The sequence below is a fragment of the Dictyostelium discoideum genome (genome assembly GCF_000004695.1).
Source record: "Dictyostelium discoideum AX4 chromosome 2 chromosome, whole genome shotgun sequence".
In the NCBI taxonomy this organism is placed as follows: domain Eukaryota; phylum Evosea; class Eumycetozoa; order Dictyosteliales; family Dictyosteliaceae; genus Dictyostelium; species Dictyostelium discoideum.
Window position 1 is genome coordinate 7,363,677 of NC_007088.5, and position 17,500 is coordinate 7,381,176.

General features: G+C 20.9%; 7 protein-coding genes across 7 annotated transcripts in view; 5 read left to right on the forward strand and 2 right to left on the reverse strand.

Moving 5' to 3' along the window:
- Positions 1-132: 132 nt before the first annotated feature.
- Positions 133-2,490, forward strand: DDB_G0277053 (hypothetical protein; the record flags this gene model as incomplete). Its single annotated transcript, XM_637799.1, has 2 exons — positions 133-1,266; positions 1,375-2,490. 2 exons carry the CDS (start codon positions 133-135, stop codon positions 2,488-2,490), a joined length of 2,250 nt encoding a protein of 749 aa, XP_642891.1.
- Positions 2,491-2,827: 337 nt separating this feature from the next.
- Positions 2,828-6,356, forward strand: DDB_G0276805 (hypothetical protein; the record flags this gene model as incomplete). Its single annotated transcript, XM_637800.1, has 4 exons — positions 2,828-3,199; positions 3,346-4,266; positions 4,388-4,750; positions 4,887-6,356. The coding sequence occupies 4 exons, from the start codon at positions 2,828-2,830 to the stop codon at positions 6,354-6,356; spliced, it is 3,126 nt and encodes a 1,041-aa protein (XP_642892.1).
- Positions 6,357-7,210: 854 nt separating this feature from the next.
- casK (protein serine/threonine kinase) lies at positions 7,211-9,003 on the forward strand (the record flags this gene model as incomplete). The annotated part of the gene is made up of 4 exons (XM_637801.1): positions 7,211-7,335; positions 7,817-8,390; positions 8,572-8,720; positions 8,838-9,003. The coding sequence occupies 4 exons, from the start codon at positions 7,211-7,213 to the stop codon at positions 9,001-9,003; spliced, it is 1,014 nt and encodes a 337-aa protein (XP_642893.1).
- A 773-nt stretch (positions 9,004-9,776) lies between these two features.
- DDB_G0277055 (hypothetical protein) lies at positions 9,777-10,964 on the forward strand (the record flags this gene model as incomplete). Its single annotated transcript, XM_637802.1, has 2 exons — positions 9,777-10,458; positions 10,528-10,964. The coding sequence occupies 2 exons, from the start codon at positions 9,777-9,779 to the stop codon at positions 10,962-10,964; spliced, it is 1,119 nt and encodes a 372-aa protein (XP_642894.1).
- A 686-nt stretch (positions 10,965-11,650) lies between these two features.
- DDB_G0276807 (hypothetical protein) lies at positions 11,651-12,958 on the forward strand (the record flags this gene model as incomplete). The annotated part of the gene is made up of 2 exons (XM_637803.1): positions 11,651-12,014; positions 12,123-12,958. 2 exons carry the CDS (start codon positions 11,651-11,653, stop codon positions 12,956-12,958), a joined length of 1,200 nt encoding a protein of 399 aa, XP_642895.1.
- Positions 12,959-12,983: 25 nt separating this feature from the next.
- Positions 12,984-14,843, reverse strand: DDB_G0276991 (hypothetical protein; the record flags this gene model as incomplete). Its single annotated transcript, XM_637804.1, has 1 exon — positions 12,984-14,843. The coding sequence occupies one exon, from the start codon at positions 14,841-14,843 to the stop codon at positions 12,984-12,986; it is 1,860 nt and encodes a 619-aa protein (XP_642896.1).
- A 674-nt stretch (positions 14,844-15,517) lies between these two features.
- Positions 15,518-17,500, reverse strand: part of DDB_G0276989 (hypothetical protein) — a gene marked incomplete at both ends in the record, with an annotated part of 2,832 nt that continues 849 nt past the window's right edge. Inside the window, one exon of the mRNA XM_637805.1 lies at positions 15,518-17,500. This exon is cut by the window's right edge and continues 849 nt beyond it. Within this exon, the coding sequence (XP_642897.1) occupies positions 15,518-17,500 (1,983 nt within the window).

The following is a 17,500-nucleotide window of genomic DNA, read 5'->3' on the forward strand; positions in this document are numbered from 1 at the left end:
AATAACAATAATAATAATAATAATAATAATAATAATAATAATAATAATAATAATAATAATAATAATAATAATAATAATAATAATAATAATAATAATAATTAAAAAAGTAATAAAAAAAGAAGAAAAAAGAAAATGGTCTCACTAAAAATTTTTACAAAGAATTTTAAAATTCTATTTTCTATTTTCTTAGTTTTATTATTATTTAATGTATTGATCATAAATTATATAGTGAATTCATATTCAATAGATTTCTTAAGGGTAAATAAAAATAAATATAATAGTAAAGGTTGGAATAACCCATTCGATTTCGAAGATGTTCAAGAGGAAGAATTATTAGAATTGAACAACAACTTTATTAGATTCTCAAATATGCACGAAAAACTATTAGTCGGTGAAGGAGGTATTAGAAAACCCTCTCTTAAACTTCAAAAATCACCAAATATAAATCAAAATCAACCAGAGAAAAGGTCATTACCAACAAAAGATGAAAAACAACAACAACAACAACAACAACAACAACAACAACAACAACAACAACAACAACAACAACAACAACAACAACAACAAGAAAAACAAATAAAAAACAAAGAAAAAGATGAGAAAGATGAAAAAGAAGAAATTAAAATTGAAATCATAGATAATAATAGTAATAATAATAATAATAATAATAATAATAATAATAATAATAATAATAATAATAATAATAATAATAATAATAATAATAATAATAATAATAATAATAATAATAATAATAATAATAATAATGAAGATAAAATAAAAGAAAATAAAGTTAAAATTGAAGAAATACAAATAAATAATGAAAATGAAGCAAAACTTGAAAAAGAAGAAAAAGAAGAAGAGGAAGAAGAGGAAGAGGAAGAGGAAGAAGAAGATGATTATATTAATTACAATAAATATAAATATATATCACAAAGAAATAAAGGCGGTAGTAGTATCGGTAAATTATTAATTGTAATACCATCAGTTAGAAGAGAAGCCAATAAAGATCATCTTTCAGAGATATTAGGTAGTTTTGAAGATCAATCTAAAGATATTACCCCATTGTCAGGATTAGATATTAAGGTTTTAGTATTTAATAACAATCCAAAACAACATCCAGTTTTTAGTAAACTTAAAGAATATTATAGATATAAATTTAGAGATATGTTTTCTTTTATGGATAATCCAAGTAGATTAATAGAAACTGAAGCAATACCATCATTCGATGATTCTTATTATTTAAATAAAAATGAAACAACCTTTAAAGTAAGTTTTATTTATTATTATTATAATTATAAAATAGAAATATTATTAACATTTTCTTTTTCTTTTTTTTTTTTATTTTTTTTTTTATTATTTTTTTTTTTTAATTAGATGAGACAAAAGAATTTAGATATTGTAAAGATGTTAAGAACTGTTAAAAATGAAGCAGAATATATTATGATAATGGAAGATGATTTTCCATTATGTAGTTCAACAATATCTATATTACCGTATTTATTGAAAAAGAGTTTATTGTATAATCCAAAATGGGATTTAATAAAGACATCAGTAGGTTTGAATGGATTCATAATAAGGAGTAAATATATTAATAGGGTTACAAACTATTTAGAACATAATAGAAAGTATAAACCAATTGAACATTTATTATCAGAATGGATGTGTGGTATGAGAGATATTCGTACTTCACCAGACATAGTTAGAAATAATATTAATAATAATAACAATAATAATAATAATAATAATAATAATAATAATGATAATAATAATATTGATAATAATAATAATAATAATAATTATAAAAATAATTATATAAATAATTTCAAATGTAATGAAAATAAAAGAAATAGTTTAATATTCAAATTAACATTATTTAGTCATATTGATGGTGGATCAACTTATAAACGTGATGCAAATTCAATAAAGTTCCCACATTGTTGGTATGATTATACTCATTTGTTACCAGTTGGTGATAGATATTATGTTAAACAATGTTCAGATGATGATTTAGCACCATGTATTCAATATACTCCAATTAAATCAATGATAACCGATCTATCAGAGATATCACATTTAAATCATTATATAAAAGCAAAAGTAGTGATAAGTCCAACCGCCAAGAGAAACATTACCATAGATGTATCATTCGTTCAAAGATATTTACCCGTAATCTATAGATCAACATCCATATTGGAAGATACTCATAATTTCAGTACGAGTGGTGTTAATAAACATTTACAAGATCATCGTAATAATAAAATTAAACCTCAAAGTGAAGATAATCTTCGTATACATGGCGATCATTATGATGAAGAAGAAGAAGGACTAGATGAAGAACAAGAATCAACTGGTACTAGTCTATGGAGAATAATCAAAAACTTATTTTTTGCATTTTTAATATTTATTTTAATATCTATCATTATTATTTTTACCTTTCCATTTTTTAAAAAATTCAATACAAATAAATTAATGAAAAAAACAACTGATTAAAATTAATTTAAAATCAGTTAGTTTCTAAAAAAAAAAAAAAAAAAAAAAATAAAAAAAAAAATATTTTAATTTTATTATTTTATTTTACAACCAACAAAAAAATATCTTTTTTTTTTTTTTTTTTCATCTCTAATACTTTCATTTCAAAATATCTTTTTTTTTTTTTTTTTTTTATTTAATTTTTATTTTTATTTTTTTTTATTTTTTTTTTTTTTAAGCAATCCGAAAAAAAAAAAAAAAAAAAAAAACCAAAAAAAAAAAAAAAAAAATATAAATAAATCATCCCCCAAAAAATAAAAATAAAATAGAATAAAAATAGAATAAAATAAAATAAAATATGAGTAGTATTGGTAATAAAATTAAATCTAAAAAATTTAAAGATCGTTTAAGTGGATATGATGAAATGTTAACATTATTTAATAATATAAAGGATCCAAATTCAAGTGAATTTGCAAAGTATTCATCATCGTTTGAAAAGATATTATTAATTGATCCACAACCAGCCAATAAAGAGAAAGCATTACAAGTCCTATATGCATTCTTAGATAAAGCATCTTTTGTACATTTACCATCAACACCATTATCCTTCTATTCTGATTTAATTACATCAATCGTTGACAACTGTTTCAATTCACGTGATTCCATAAAATTAAAATCAATTGATTGTTTATTATTATTAGTTGAAATTATTGGTCCATATATTGTAATTGTAAGTTTAGTTTATTTATTTATTTATTTATTCTTTTTTACAAAAACAAATATTATATTAATAATAAATAATTTTTTTTTTTTTTTTTTTTTTTTTTTTTTTTTTTTTTTTTTTTTTTTTTTTTTTTTTTTTTTTTTTTTTATTAGCAATATATTTGTGAAATATTATCAAATAGTAATAGTAATAATAAAGCACCAAAGATTATAATATCATGTATATATACATTAAAAGAGATTGTTAAACAATTTGGTGTTTCAGCTAATGTACCAGTTGATTTGATATTAAAAGATTTATTAGGATTTTTTGAACATCAATCAAAGGATGTTAGAGTTGAAGCATTGAATTTATCAGTTCAACTTTATATTTGGTTAGGTGATCAAATTACTCAACATTTAAAATCACTAAGACCAACTCAATATAAAGATTTTGAACAAGCAATTTCAAATTTAAAAAATTCAAAATCTTCAATACCACAATCACCATCTCTAAGAAATTTTAGATCAACTGCAAATTTAAAACAAACTAAACAACAACAACAACAACAACAACAACAACAACAACAACAACAACAACAACAACAACAACAACAACAACAACAACAATCAATTGCAACTTCTACTCAAACTCCAAATTCTTTATCATCTTCAATTCCAATTATTAATACTAATAATAGTACTAATAATAATAATAATAATAATAATAATAATAATAATAATAATAATAATAATAATAATAATAATAACAGCACTAATAATAATAGTGGTAGTGTTGGTGCACAAAGTAATAATAATAATACAGTAGCAACAACACCACAATCATCATCACCAACATTATCAACAGCAACTAGCGGTAGTTTAGGAAGTAATTATTCAACATCACCATCACTCGATACGAATCCAGATGAAATTCATTGTAAACTTTATGAATTTTATAAACTTTCTGAAGATCCGTCTTGGTCAATTAGAAAACAAGGTATTGCTGATGTTTTCATCCCTTTAATATCTCATGAGAAAATTACTCAATTATCTGATCAAGATTATTCAAAAATTTCTTATACAATGGCAAAGGTACATTTTTTTTTTTTTTTTTTTTTTTTTTTTTAAAAAAAATAATAATAATTATTTATTAATATATTAAAATTTTAATTATATATATACTTTTAAATATTTTTAAATTTATTAAAAAAAGTTACTTGGTGACTCAAATATATTTGTAATTTTAACAACAATTAATGCAACGGAATTATTAGTAAAGAAATTATCAAGAGATTTATTTTTTAATCATATTATATCATTGGTACCAATAATGTTGGATAGTTTTAAAGAAAAGAGACCATTACTATGTGATAGTATTCATGCATGTTTAAATACTATAATGGATAGACAATTAAAAATTAATGAAGTTTTAGATTTCATAATTGAACTATTATTAAATAGTAAAGTTTCAAAATTAAAATATGAAGTAATGTTATGGTTTAGAAGATTAGTTATGGCTTCACCTTTATCTTGTTTTAAAAATGATGTTTCAATAATGGTTAATGCTTTATCATTAGTATGTTAAATTTAATTTTAAAATTTAATTTTAAATTAATATTATTATTACTTACTTTTTTTTTTTTTTTTTTTTTTTTTTTTTTTTTTCTCTTAACCTTTAATAACAAAAACAATAAAAATAATAATAATAATAGAATGTAGATGATCCAGTTAAAGAGAATAGAGATATTGCAATTTTAACAATTAGTACAATTGGATATATTGTTGGTGAGAAAGAAGTATTACCATTATTATTACATTTAGATGAATTGAAAATAAATCAAATTAAAGAGATTATGAAAGAAACTGCTCAATCAGGTTGGTCAAAAGGTAAAAAGTCTGATCAAATTGTAAATAATAATAATAATAATAGTAGTAGTAGTAGTAGTAGTAGTAATAATAATAATAATAGTAATAGTAATAATAATAATATTGGAAATTCAAGTAATAATACAAATATTGCCAATCCATCACCAACATCAGGTAGTATATCAACACCAACATCAAAACTTAAAACAATGATGACCAATATTTCAAATTCTCCATCATCATCACCATATTTAGATAATAAACAATTAAATAGTAATTCAAAACCAAAACTTGTATTTAAGATTGAACCTGATTTACAACCAATTTCACAATCACCTCCACCATCAACCTCACCACCACCACTACCACCACCTGAACAACAACAACCAACAACAACATCGCCAATTCCAATCAATACAATTTTAACCACCATAACATCATCCGAACAACAACAACAACAATCATCATCCATTGAAAATGATGAAATTAATGTAAATAGTATCCCGAACATCAACAACAACAACAACAACAATAATAATAATAATAATAATAATAATAATAATAATAATAATAATAATAATAATAATAATAATAATAATAATAATAATAATAATAATAATAATAATAATAATAATAATGTTTTTAAAGAAATTGAAGATATTAAAAATTTATTAAATTCAAAATTAAGTAATTTAATGGATTATACAAAAGAATTAGAATTTAAAAATCAACAATTAGAGAATAATAATAATAATACAAATAATACAAACAATAATAATAATAAAAATAATAATGGTTTAATTGATGATCATGATTATAGATTTTATGAAAATTTAAATATTGAATTATCAAAAGAATTACAAAATGAAAAAGAAAAGAAACAATTATTATTAGAGAAAATGAAAGATTATGATAAACAAATCAATGATTTAATATCAACTTTTAGATTACTGTCACATGAAAATAAAGAATTGAAACAACAAATTTGTTTACAAGATCGTGATATTCAATTATTGAATGAAATGATGAAAAAAGATGAAATCATAAAGACAACTCTATTACAAGAGATTGGAAAACTTAAAGAAAGTGCAAATTTAAATTTAACAACTAGTAGTTTAAATTCAACAAATACTACAAATATGAATATTATGGCTTTCTCAAATGATCCTTCAAGATATTTAGTTGAATTACCACCAACTGTCATTAGTCAATTACCTGAAGAGGAATTAGAATTATTTGAAGAATTATATCAAGAGAATTTACGTGTAATTCAACAACAACAACAAAGAATTCGTGAATCAAAAGGAATTCAATAAAGTAATAATAATAATAAAAATAATAATAATTAATAAAAATAATAATAATAATAATAAAAATAATAATAATAATAATAATAATAATAATAATAATAATAATAATAATAATAATAATAATAATAAAATTTTTTTATTTTTTTTTTTTATTTATTTTTTTTATTTTTATTTGTTTTTTTAATTTTTTTAATTATTATTATTATTATTTTTTATTTTTTATTTTTTTGGAAAAAAATTATCTATTTTTTAAATTATTTTTAATTTATTGATTGACATTTGTGTCTATTTTTTGACAATTTTTTTCTATTTTTTTTTTTTTTTTTTTTAAAATTTAAAATTAGTAACCCAATTGCAAATTCCAAAAAAAGAAAAAATGGAAAAAAAAAAAGTTGGAAAAAAAAAAAAGTTGGAAAAAAAAAAAGTTGGAAAAAAAAAAACTTGAAAAATTAAAGTTTATTTTTTTGACAATTAATTTCTATTTTTTAATCTTTTTTTTTATCTTTTTATTTATTTATTTTTTTTTTTAAACATAAATATAAGCTTTTTATTTATTTATTTATTTTTATTTTTTTTTTTTTTTTTATTAGTTATAATAACAATTTAAACAAAGCGCATTTTTTTTTTATTTTTTATTTTTTTTTTTTTTCGAGCAGTTTTAATTTTTAGAAGTTTTTTTTTTTTATTTTATTTTATTTTTTTTTTTTTCAATTTCGACGTTTTTTTTTTTCAAATTTTTTTTTTTTTTTTTTTTTTTTTTTTCTTTTTTATTTTTTATTTATTATTTATTTGTTGTGCTAGTATTATTTTTATTATAGATAATAGAATACAGCCTTCATATATTATAATATAGCGAAAAAATGAATCATTCAAGTAAAAAAAATAAAAATCGTATTCTTAGAAATAAAGCTAGAATATATTGTGATGTAAATCTTCACAAACCAAAGGAATATTGGAACTATGAAGCTTTAAATGTTAAATGGGAGTATGTTGTTTAAAAATAAAACAAAATAATATAAGAATAAAAAAAAAAATAACAAAGTAAAAACAAAAGAATCAAAAAAATTGATATTATAATTATAAAAAAATTATAATATACACAAAAAACTATAAAAGTGAAAAAATAAATAATTATAATAATTAATAAAATAAATAATAATAAAAGTAATAATAATAATAATAATAATAATAAAATTAAAATAATAATAATTAATAATAATAAAATAATAATAATAAAAATTAATAATAATTGTAATAATAATCAATTGGTGAAGTGAATGAATCAACTATAAATAAAAAAGAGGGATATAATTTTAAAATAATAAAAATAAAACAGTGTGTGGAAGAACAAAAATTTTTTTTTTTTCTATAAAAATAGAAATAATTTAAAAAAAGAAAATAAGAAAAAAAAAAAAAAAAAATAATAATAATTTATATTTTTATTAATTATTTATTTATATATTTAGAACTCAAGATGATTATGAAATTATTAGAAAAATAGGTAGAGGTAAATATTCAGAAGTATTTGAAGGTGCCAACATTAAAAACAATGAAAAATGTGTAATTAAAGTATTGAAACCAGTTAAAAAGAAGAAGATTAAGAGAGAGATTAAGATTCTTCAAAATCTTTGTGGTGGACCAAATATCATTACATTATATGATGTCGTTAGAGATCCACAATCAAAGACACCAAGCTTAATTTTTGAGTATATCAACAATACCGATTTCAAACATCTCTCACCAACACTCACCGATTTCGATGTAAGATATTACATTAGAGAATTATTACACGCATTGGATTTTTGTCATTCAAACGGTATCATGCATAGAGATGTTAAACCATCAAACGTTATGATTGATCATCAAAAAAGAAAATTGTATCTCATCGATTGGGGTCTTGCCGAATTTTATCATCCAAATCAAGATTACAACGTTAGAGTTGCTTCTCGTCCATACAAAGGACCAGAATTATTGGTTGATATGGAAGATTATGATTATAGTCTTGATATGTGGAGTCTTGGTTGTATGTTTGCTGGTATGGTAAGTAAAATTAATAATAAATAATTAAATATATATATATATAGATATATAAATGTAGTACATACAATTTATTAATTAATCATTTTATTTATTTATTTATTTATTTATTTATTTATTTATTTATTTATTTATTTATTTATTTATTTATTTATTTATTTATTTATTTGTTGGTTTATTTTAGCTCTTCCAAAAAGATCCATTCTTCCATGGTCATGATAATATTGATCAATTAGTAAAGATTGTAAAGATTTTAGGTACAGAAGAATTTTATGCCTATTTAGATAAATATGGTATCGTTGTTGATCATACTATCCTTAGTATCATTGGAAAGTAAGTATAATAATGAAAATAAGTTAACAGATCAGAAGGGAAGATTATTAGTTTAAAAACACTCTTTTAGCAATTTTTATTAACCACACATAATTATCACTATTTTTAAAATAATAGACATCCAAAGAAACCATGGTCAAGATTTATTACCAAAGAAAACCAACATCTTGCAGTACCAGAGGCCATTGACTTTTTGGAAAAATTATTACGTTATGACCCAGCCGAAAGATTAACTACAAGAGAAGCTATGGAACACCCATACTTTAAACCATTATCTCATTAAATAATTATATAATCATAATTAAAATAATAACAACTGATATTAATTTCCCAACAAGAAATTAAAATCAAAAATCAAAATCAAAATCAATACCAATACCAATACCAAAATCAAAATCAAAATCAAAATCAAAATCAAAATCAAAATCAAAACTAAAACTAAAACAAAAACAAAAACAAAAACAAAAACAAAAACAAAAACAAAAACAAAAACAAAAACAAAAACAAAAACAAAAACAAAACAAAAACAAAATTAAAATCCAAACTTCCACTTTCATTTCATTACCACCAAAAAATTAAAAAAAAAAAAAAAAAAAGAACCACAGTACAAATCAAACAACAATACAACTCTTTTAAATACCTAATATTATATTAATATCAAAAGCTATATAATACGTACGCTCCAAACAACAAAGAAAAAAAGAAAAAAAAAAGGAAAAAAAGGAAAAAAAAAAAAAAAAAGAAAAAAAACTAATTATAACTATGACTTCCATTTTTTAAATAAAAAAAAAAAAAAAAAATTAAAAAAATAAAAAATACTATTAAAAAAAAAAAAAATATATATAATTAATTAAAAATAACATAGGGGTGTGGTTAATTGTAAAAAAAAGTATTATTCAATTCATTCATGGTTTATAATTTTTATTTTTTTTTGTAATCTATTTATAATTTTTTATATCTTTTTTTTTTTCCAATATCCACTCACTTATTAAATTGTAATAAATAATAATAATAAAAATAGAAATTAATAAAAAAAAAAAAAAAAAAAAAAAAAAAATGAATATTGATAAAATAAAAATATTTAAATATTTTTTTTTATTAATATTATTATTTATTTTAATTTTTATTAATGATATTAAATTTATTGAAAGTTTAACAGGATGTGAACATTTAACATCAGATTTATGTTTAGCTGCATATCCAATGTGTATGTCATTGATATTAACTAGTTGTTGTCCTGGACAAATTTCATTATGTTTAGATATTGATACAGTTATTAAATATTTAACAAATAAAGAATTATTTTTAAAAGCATGTTTAAGGAATTTAAATAGTGGTGTTTTGTATGAGTTATGGGGTGATATGGATCCAATACCTGGTTTTGAAATTATACCAATACCAAATAAAACATGTTTAGATTTAGGTTGTGAAAATAAAGGTTTAGATTGTGTTTTAAAACCAGTTACAAATTGTATTTCTCCACATCAGTCTTCATGTTGTGCATCTGAGCCAACTTGTTCTAATTTTTCAAATATAATTAATTTAAATGAACATGTTTATGGTAATGAAAATTGTGCTAATGAATGTCCAGATGGGTATCTTTGTCGTTTTGTAAATAATAGTAATTCTTGTTTACCATCATCTTGTGATTATTTAAATTGTCCAATTGGTACTGAATGTAAATTATTAAAAGGTTTAGATGTAGTAAGTTGTTTTAAAATTATTGAAATTGATAAAGGTAATTATATATTTTAATAATAATTATTATTATTATCTAAAATTAATTTTTTTTTTTTTTTTTTTTTAGGAATTGATAATAAAGATTGTAGTAATGTTGTTTGTCCAGATGGTTTTGTATGTGGTAGTGCAAGTCCAACAAATTTCTCATGTGTACCACCTATAGATTCATTTATTTTAGATTTATTCGATTGTTCAATATGTCCAAAAAATTGGGTTTGTCACAAATATGGATGGTCTGGATTTTGTGTAGAATTTAATAAAGATACACCTATGATTGAAAATCCATGTATTGATGGTTCTTGTTTAGATTTTCAATTTTGTAATAAAACTTCACAAAGATGCGAATTTGAAAGATGTTCACCAACAACATGTCACCCTCAAATGATATGTTTCCAATATCACCCATCATCACCTCGTGTTTGTACTGGTTCCGAAATTATATCTCAAATATATGCACCAATAACATTAGGAGAGTTTAATCCAACATTTGAAGATCTAGAATAACTTTAAAATTTATTTATTTATTTATATTATTTTTATTTATATAATAATATTAATATCTATTATCTACTTTTTTATTTTTTTTTTTATATTCTTTTTTATTTAAATAGTATAATAAATTTTTTTTTTTTTCTTTTATAATTTAAATTACATTTTTTAAAATTTAATTAGTATATAATAATAATAATAGTAATTTTTAAAATTTAATTAGTATATAATAATAAATAAATTAAATTAAGCGGCCAGGTCCCCATATTAAAATTTATATGGGCATGGGTTTGGGGAAATTTTTTTTTTTTTTTTTTCAAATATACCAAGATAGTTTGGGGTAGGAATAGGAGAAAAAAGTGCTTACCTTTTAATACCAAATAATAAAAAATTTATTTGATTGTTTGAGATTAAAAATAAAAAAATTAAAAATACAAATAAAAATTAAACACACTGGGTGTTAAAATCAAAAACAAAAAAAAAAAAAACATTATTTTACATAAACTTTATTTTTTTTTTATTTTTTTTTTTTATTTTTTTTTTTATTTTGGAAATTTTTAAAATTATTTATTAACACACAAACAATAAAACACACTGGGATTATCATCATTATCACTATCATTATTATTATTATTATTATTATAATTGTTTTTTTATTTATTAATAGAATTTGACAACAATGAAAATAAAATTAAAAATAAATGAATGGATTTAGAAAACTATTTCTATTATTATTTTTAATTATCAATATTATTATTAAAATAAAAATTACAAATAGTTTAACAGGATGTGAATTATTATCACTAGATCTATGTCTATCAGCATATCCAATGTGTATGGCATTAATATTAACAAGTTGTTGTCCTGGTCAATCCCCACTATGCTTAGAAGTTGATACTGTTATTAATTATCTAACAAATAAAAAACAAAATATTCAAAATTGTCTTAGAAATTTAAATAATGGAATTTTATATGAATTATGGGGTGATATGGATGAAATTCCTGGTTATGAAATAATACCAATACCAAATATAACTTGTTTAAATTTAGGTTGTGAAAATAAAGGTAAATAAATAAATAATAATATTAAATAAATAAATAATAAAAATAAATAAATAAATAAATAATTAATATGTTTTTTTATTTTTTTATATTTTTTTTTAAATTTAAAAGGATTTAGTTGTAAATATCAAAGTGTTGCAAGTTGTAAAGATTCTCAATCATTATGTTGTAAACCAATACCAGTTTGTACCAATTTTACAAAGAATTTAAATGAAGTTATTAGATATGGCACAGATGATTGTTTTTTACCATGCCCTGATCAATTCATTTGTAAAACTATAAATGGTGAAATGACATGTGTACCAACCAATTGTAGTTTGATTCAATGTCCATATGGTACAACATGTTTACCATTAACAGGTTTAAATACAGTTTCATGTTATAAAACAATTGATAGTGAATTCCCACCAAATAATGAAACATGTGAAACTGTAGGACCAGAATTTGTTTGTCCTAAAGATTTTATTTGTGGTGAAAGTCCTTATTCAAATACAACTTGTGTTCCTAACCCGTTTGATACATTGGGTAATGATTTCCTTTGTGAAGAATGTCCACCACATTGGTTATGTAGAAAATTTGGTTTCGATGGATTTTGTATTGAATTTGAAAATAATTTCGAAAGAGAATTTGAATGTTTTGGAAGGTTTTGTTTATCCATTCAATTTTGTAATCAAACTAGTCAACAATGTGAATATGAACGTTGTACAAATACAACTTGCGTATCTCAACAACTTTGTCTTCAAAATAGTCCAACTTCACCAAAACTTTGTATTGGTACAAATATTATCCCAGTCATCGAAACTCCAAGATCAAATCCACCACAATCAGATCCATTCTTTGATAATAATAATAATAATAATAATAATAATAATAATAATAATAATAATAATAATAATAATAATAATAATGATAATAATAATAATAATAATAATAATAATAAAGTTTAAATATAATAATTATTGAGTATTTTATTTATTTATTTAAAATTTTAAAAATATTTTCAGGTATTATTATATTCATTGAAAAAATTTTATCTTTTAAAATCTTTGAATAACTACTATTTAATAATGAATCAAATATATCATTTCTATAATTATCAGTTATATATTCTATTGAAGATTCTTGAATTACTTTTAATTCACCATATTTTGTTATTTTAACATTTTTAAGCAATTCAACAGTTTCTAAATTACCAGATTTTATAGCATTATTAATTGCATCTCTGGAAATACCAATTTTTAAAGTTGGTTCATTTTCTATGAATAATTTAGCAAGTTCAGTTTGTCCATTTAAACAAACTCTATCTAATGACCTATAGGTTAATTGAATTGGTGAGAGTGTATCTGGATTTTCAATTCTTTTTTGAATTATATATTTTACAAATTCTTTATCATCACAATAAGAGTTTGTTAAATAAACATCTAAAAATTGAATACGACCATCTATATTTTCAAGATAAATATTTGATAAATGTTCTAAAGAGTATTTAACAATTTGATAACTAGAATTTAAATTTATAATTCCTTTTCCTTTAAAATGGGATTGATTTTTTGGATCTACAATAAATTTAAATGTATCAAAATCCTTTGATATTTTGGTAGTATACAATAATAAATATCCTCTATCAAATGATAAATTTGGAGTGAATGAATTTTTATTTTCAATTAAATAGATTAAACTTTTTAAATTTGCAATTTTTTTAATTTGTGAAGATTCTGCATCAAGTCTTTTTGGTAATCCCTTTTCATCACAATATTCAATAACTTGATAGTAATATTCAATAGATAATTGATTTAAATAAAAGAATTTATTAATTTGTTCGAATTCATTAAATCTAATATTATTATTTTTAACCAATTTAATAAATACTGAAATTGAATTTTTTAAAGATTTATAAATTATATCTAATACACCATCACTAAGTATAGAATTATTTGAAGTTATAATTGAAAAATTTTCAATTTCCTTTTCATTAGTACATTGAAAATTTTTAAATTCTTTAATATATAATTCTGTCATCTCTAAATTACCAGTTTTAATTAATTTTCCTAAAAGTCTTGCAATATTAATTTCTGATCTTTTTAAATCATTTAAACATAATTTAAATAATCTTTCATGGTATTCAATTTCACATGTAGAATCTAAACTTTGTAATAGTACTTCATGTGATAATTCTATTTCTTTATTTATTGATTTGTTAGTTTCTTTTTTAAAAGTTTCAATTAAATAATTTAATGTTTCTAATCTAGTTGATGAGTTTGAGTTTAAATTAAAAGTAGAGGTAGAAGAGGATGGATTAAAATTAGAGGAAGAAGAAGAGGAAGAGGAGGAAGAAGAAGAAATTGAATTATATATTTTATTTTTACTTAAAAATAAAATATAAGATTCTAAATTTGTCATATATTTTTTTTCATCTATTATATTTGAAAGAATAAATATTTTTAATGAACGTTGTTCAATTAAATATTGAATAATTTTAATATCATCTGAAAATAAAAAATACCATTTCATTAATCTTTCTGTCTTATTTTCATAATAATCCAAGTTATCACAATATAAAGTTTTAAACATTTCATATGTTATTGTACTTGCATCTTCAATCATAAAATATAAAATACTATCATATTCATTTTTAATACTATTTTCATTGGTAATTGATTTATTGTAAACATATGATTGATAATATTGACTTAATAATTTTTTATCTTTTAAAATAACTGATATTGGTTTTCTCTTTAATGATGTAAACCCAAATCTACTATTCTTTACATAACTAAAAATTTTTTTAAATAAAAACATATTTCTAAATATTTTAAAAAATAAAGTATCCATATTTTTCTTTTTTTTTTTTTTATATTAAAATATGTATTTGATTAATCAAAAAAAAAATAATATAAAAAAAAAAAAATTAGATATTTTCAGTGTTTTTTCCCTAAAAATTTTTTTTTAATGACACTGGATTTTTTTAAAAAAAAAAAAAAAAAAATGGATATTTTATTTTTAGAATATAACTATTTGAAATTAATTTTTTGTCTAATTGTTTTTATTTTGAAGAATAAAGAGTAGGGAATATATTTTATATAAAAAAATAGATTTTTTATATTAAAAAAAAAAAAAAAAAAAAAAAAAAAAAAAATTTTTAGTTGAACTTAATAAGTAAAAAATAAAAAAAATATTCAAATTGTATTTTTATAAGCAGGAATGAAAAAAAAAAAAACAATCTAGATTTGAAAAACTAAAATAAAAAAAAAAAAACAAAACAATCTAGATTTATTATATTACATTTACAATTTTTTTTTTTATTATATTTTATATAATATTTATATATTATTATTATTATTATTATTATTATTATTATTATTATTATTATTATTATTATTATTATTATTATTATTATTATTATTATTATTATTATTATTATTATTATTATTATTATTATTATTATTATTATTATTTATTTTATTTTATTTTATTTTATTTTATTTTATTTTTATTATTATTTTATTTTATTTTCCAACTTTATAATATTTCATCATTTGAACTAACATTACTAAAACTGGAGGAACATCACCTTCAATGATCCATTCACCACCACCACCAGAGGAAGAAACTAAAAAATGTCTAGATAAAGTCCAAGAATATTGAGTTCTAATTGGGAAATTATCAACTATATATTGTTTTTGTTGTGATTGATAGAGATATTTTAAGTAAGGTTCTTTTGAAGTTTTAGAGTCATCACCATACCAAGTTAACCAAACACCATTCCATCTTCCTCTACCATAAGAGACTTGAGTGGTTGGAGATGGAGTTAAAGTGCAACCATCCCATTGATAGTGTAAACTTTTACCATTATCCCAACAGGAGCTCGTTAGTTTACCATCACAATAGATCCATTCTTCGTCTGCATATCTAAAGGAGCCACCTTTATGATTTGTTTTATTCAATTGTAGATATTGTTCCTTTAGGGATAAGTCCATTGAAGATTTAAAGTTTGAATTTGAAACACCATCGAAAGCCAATATCCAACCGATCATATCTTCAGAGGTTTCGAAACAAAAGGTTATTGATTTAACTTTATTACTATTGCTAATTGCACTACCACTACTACTACCACCGCCAACGCCGCCGCCGCCACCACTTCCTCCATTTAAATTCAATGAACTTAGACTACCAGTACTTAAACTCCATTCTTCAGTGATTTCATTACCACCGATACCATTAACACCGCCACCACCAATTCCATTCAAAGTTGCATCGAAATTGATAGTGAAACCATTTGAAAAGCCATCTTTTGAAGGTAACTGAATTACAGAGATTTGAGTTGTTTCATTCAATGGTTTTCTAATTAAAAGTTGATCTTCACGTTCACTAGAGTAAATTAATAGTTCACCATGTGATAATACCACCCATTTCGATGAGAATTTAGTACCCAAGGTTCTACTCTTCTTTATGGTGATATAACCTTTTTTATAGATTTGACCATTGATATGTGGTAATAAACCAGTTGATAATCCCATTGTTATTGTCATCTCTAATGGAATCGACATTATCTCTGTTGGTACAATACCGCTTTGTATAAACTTTGAAATGCTCGATATTATTGAATACAAAATATAAGTACGCTTTATTGATACATTCGCTTTAAAAATCTCCATCTTTAAATATAATATCTTTTTTGCCAATAAAAATGTTTTTTTCTCCATTTCATCAATCATCATTGATTCTAATTCTGATTCACTCATTACATCAAATCCAAAATTAAATTGTTTTAAAATTTCCATTATTACTAATATATCATGTTTTGCTTTTAATCTTTTTTCAATTTTTTCAATTTCTTCTTGATTATTATTATTATTAGAATCATTTTGTGTTATTGGTGGAGTTGTTGGTGAATTTAAATTTGATGTTGAATTTGTTGTTGTTGTAGTTGTTGTAGTTGTAGTTGTTGTTGTTGTTGTTGTTGTAGTTGTTGTAATTGTGTTTAAAGTTTTTTGGTTTGCACTTAAGGTTGAAAGAATAAATTCAATATCTTTACCAGCCATTTCTTTACACTTTACAATATCAAAATCAGATGGTACGTCCCATGATTTCTCTGAACTTGGTTTTGAAATAATTGAAATTGTTGATTTATAAGAATTTGATGATACTGTACTTGATGTTGATGAATTTAATTGACCATTATTATTATTATTATTGTTATTATTATTATTATTATTATTGTTATTTGTATTAGTTGTTGTTTGGCTATTATTATTATTATTATTATTATTATTATTATTATTTAAAATATTACCACTACTTATACCACTACTCATACTTGATAAGTCAGAATTATTAGTTGCATTTGATGTAGAGGAAGAAGTTGATTGTCTATGTATTGGTGGTTGTTGCTGTTCATCTTGTTGTTGTTGTTGTTGTTGTTGTTGTTGTTGTTGTTGTTGTTGTTGTTGTTGTTGTTGTTGTTGTTGTTGTTGTTGTTGTTGTTGTTG